We start from the raw sequence: 2,658 nt of genomic DNA, 5'->3' as shown, positions 1-2,658 counted from the left end.
CCACCCACCCATCCATCCATCCCTCCCTCCATCCATCCCCACACACACCCATCCCTCCACACACCCCTCCATCCATTCGTCCCTCCCTCCATCCATCCCACCACACACCCATCCCTCCACACACCTCTCCATCCATCCATCCGTCCCTCCATCCATCCATGCACACCTACATCCATCCATCTCTCCTTCCCTCCAGCCCATTCCCATAGGTATCCCCCAATGGAGCTGCAGCCAGTCGACAGCAGCTGGAGTTCGGAGCCTGGTGCCTCGGGGGAGCAGGGCTGCTCTGCCCCGTGGGGATCAGAACTCACCTTCTCCAGGGAGTGGATAACATTGGTCCTGTCCAGCTGCAGGAAGTTCCCCAGCAGGGGCAGGGGGGCAGGGCCCGGCGGCAGCTGCCCTCGCTGGTCCCGGCTCTTCCACGCCGAGGCCAGGAGAATGCAGCAGAGACAGAGGAGGAGGAGAAGGGAGGCCGACACCAGCTCCATTGGAGACGATCCGGTGGGCAGCGGGCGTCCCCGGGCCGGGCAGCAGGGCGGCCGGGTTATAAGGCCGGTGTGCTCCAGCCCGGGGGCGGTTGTGCAAGCCTTTCTGATGCGCCCGGGTAGCTCATTAATCGGCGTTAGATATTAATTGCTGGCGTCGCTACAAAATTCCCCCCACGGGCCCGACCCGGGCCCGACCCGGACCCCACCGCCAGGCCTTCTCCAGGGGAAAGTTGAGTGTCTCCCCCCCCTCAGCCTCTTGCGGTAGGTCTAACACTGCAAAACCACCCCCAAAACACGCCGGGCAGCCAGTCTCAGCGCTCGGGCCGCTTAGCCACTGCCACTGGGGCTGGGGCGTGGGGTCTGAGCCTCACTCCCTGAGCCGCGCTACACCAAGGCTTTCTTTCGCAGTGTCGATGTGCCCCGGGGGGTCCCCACCCAGCCCAGGACCCGCCTGCGGGGTTCTGGCTCCTAACCCCAGGGCCCAGGTCTCAGTTAGTCCTGCTCTAGGAATGGGGAGGAAACTGGTGCTTTAAATCCCCTTTGTGCTGTTTACCACTTGGGCCATGGAGGAAGCTAGAGCAGCCTCAGGGCTGCTCTAACGCATGCTCTGCCTGCGGTTGGCCCTGGAAGACAGGGAATAGCCACAGCGCCGTGTGTTCCAGGTACACCCCCGATCTCTCCCGCACACACACTGGGAGCAGGGTCCTTGTGCCAGCTCCACACTGGTCGAGGAGGCGGCTGCAGTGGGGAGCAGCTTCTCAGGGCACCTGGCATGGGATGAGCATGGCTGAGAACTGGGGCCGCTCTCCCTCTCTGCCAGAGACCTGATACACACTCGGGATGCTGCCGTGCCCCAAGCTCCGGCCTGTTCCCATGTCTCCTGCAGTTCCACAGACCCTCCTCTCACACGCCGCTCCCCTGGGTTGGCCTCAGTTATCCCCTTCATCCAGCTCCCAGATCTTTGCCCTACTCGCTCTGGATTCCAAGTGGTGCTACGATCCAGCTGGCAGGGGTGGCCGGGCTAGAACGCACGGGGTTAATGTGTCACTGCACCTGATAACAGATCAATCCAAAGTCCGGTTTATTCAGTGTCTAATCACTGACCCAGGGACCAATCTCCTGGCACCTGGTGGATATCCTTGATGGGGAGGTAGATTAAAAGGCTGACTACCGTAGCTGCCAGGGGAAGGCGGGCTTGGGTAAGTCAGTGGCAAAACTGTCTTAACGCTTTAGCTTCGGGTGGTTTTTCCTCTGTGATGTTAGCAAAAGCCGGAGCCGAGAACCAGTTAGCCCACGCGAGGCCCGGTGGTGAGGGACTCAACCAAAACCTTAAACAAAGTCCCTTTCCCAGGCTAGTGGGCGAGGAGCCGTGTTATTCCCTATTGCGCGTGTTCCTGGCTTCCGAAAACCCGGCCGGGGGTTGTATTGACCAATTCTTCCCTTCGCGTTCCCCAGCCCCCCAAACCCCAAAACTATTTCTGCCGCCTTAGATCTCGGCTTAGCGGAATTGCTTTAGAATGATGATGGATTATATCGGTGTTTATTTTTAAGCATTTTTTTAAATGTAAATGTTCACAGCTGCTCAAAATGCTTTGTTTGACGCGTTCCCCCGAGTTGTATCAATTTAAATGTTCACAGTTGTGGGAAATAAGTGGGGGGGGNGTCACCCGGTGGGGGGGCCAGACAATGATTATTTAATGCCAGTAGCTGATGCGATTCAAAGCTCTACGGCTTTATAACGAGAGCCCTGCAAAAAGTTCTCACGCAGCCTCTTGCTGACTTTGCCTGGCTGGGAATTCGGATGCGCGTGTTTTTTCATCGGTTTGCGTGGGCGGCGAAATCGCCGCTTAGCGACACGGGCCAAGAGAAATCTCACCACGCCGCCCCTTCGTCTCGCTTACGCTGCAAAAATCCAATTCAGCGTCCTCGTCCTTTTCTTCACAAGTCAGCAGTTTGCTACCCTGTGTTTCTTCCCGGGGCTCCTCGGCAGGGCTCAGGGCTCAGAGCCCCTCTGGGTGGCCCGGGCTCAGGGCTCGCCCCCGGCCGGCTGCCCAGGTCTTGAGATTCCTCTGGACTGCTCTGGCACCGACGGGCTGGCTGGGGTTTGGGGCTGCACTGGCAGGCCAGCTAGCGAGCGTGGGGAGGCAGAAGTGGCGGTGGGAGGTGGGGC

The 2,658-nt window shown here is 59.6% G+C and overlaps 1 protein-coding gene across 1 annotated transcript in view; it reads right to left on the bottom strand.

Moving 5' to 3' along the window:
* Nucleotides 1-488, bottom strand: part of LOC117888575 (cytochrome P450 2G1-like) — a 15,955-nt gene extending 15,467 nt beyond the window's left edge. The window contains exon 1 of the mRNA XM_034792110.1: nucleotides 312-488. Coding sequence (XP_034648001.1) covers nucleotides 312-488 — 177 coding nt within the window. The remainder of the gene's footprint in view (nucleotides 1-311) is intronic.
* Nucleotides 489-2,658: the final 2,170 nt, after the last annotated feature.

Source organism: Trachemys scripta, chromosome 16 (assembly GCF_013100865.1).
Source record: "Trachemys scripta elegans isolate TJP31775 chromosome 16, CAS_Tse_1.0, whole genome shotgun sequence".
Classification (NCBI taxonomy): domain Eukaryota; kingdom Metazoa; phylum Chordata; order Testudines; family Emydidae; genus Trachemys; species Trachemys scripta.
Note: the sequence above shows the minus strand (reverse complement) of the source record. Positions and strands in the feature narration are given on the sequence as shown.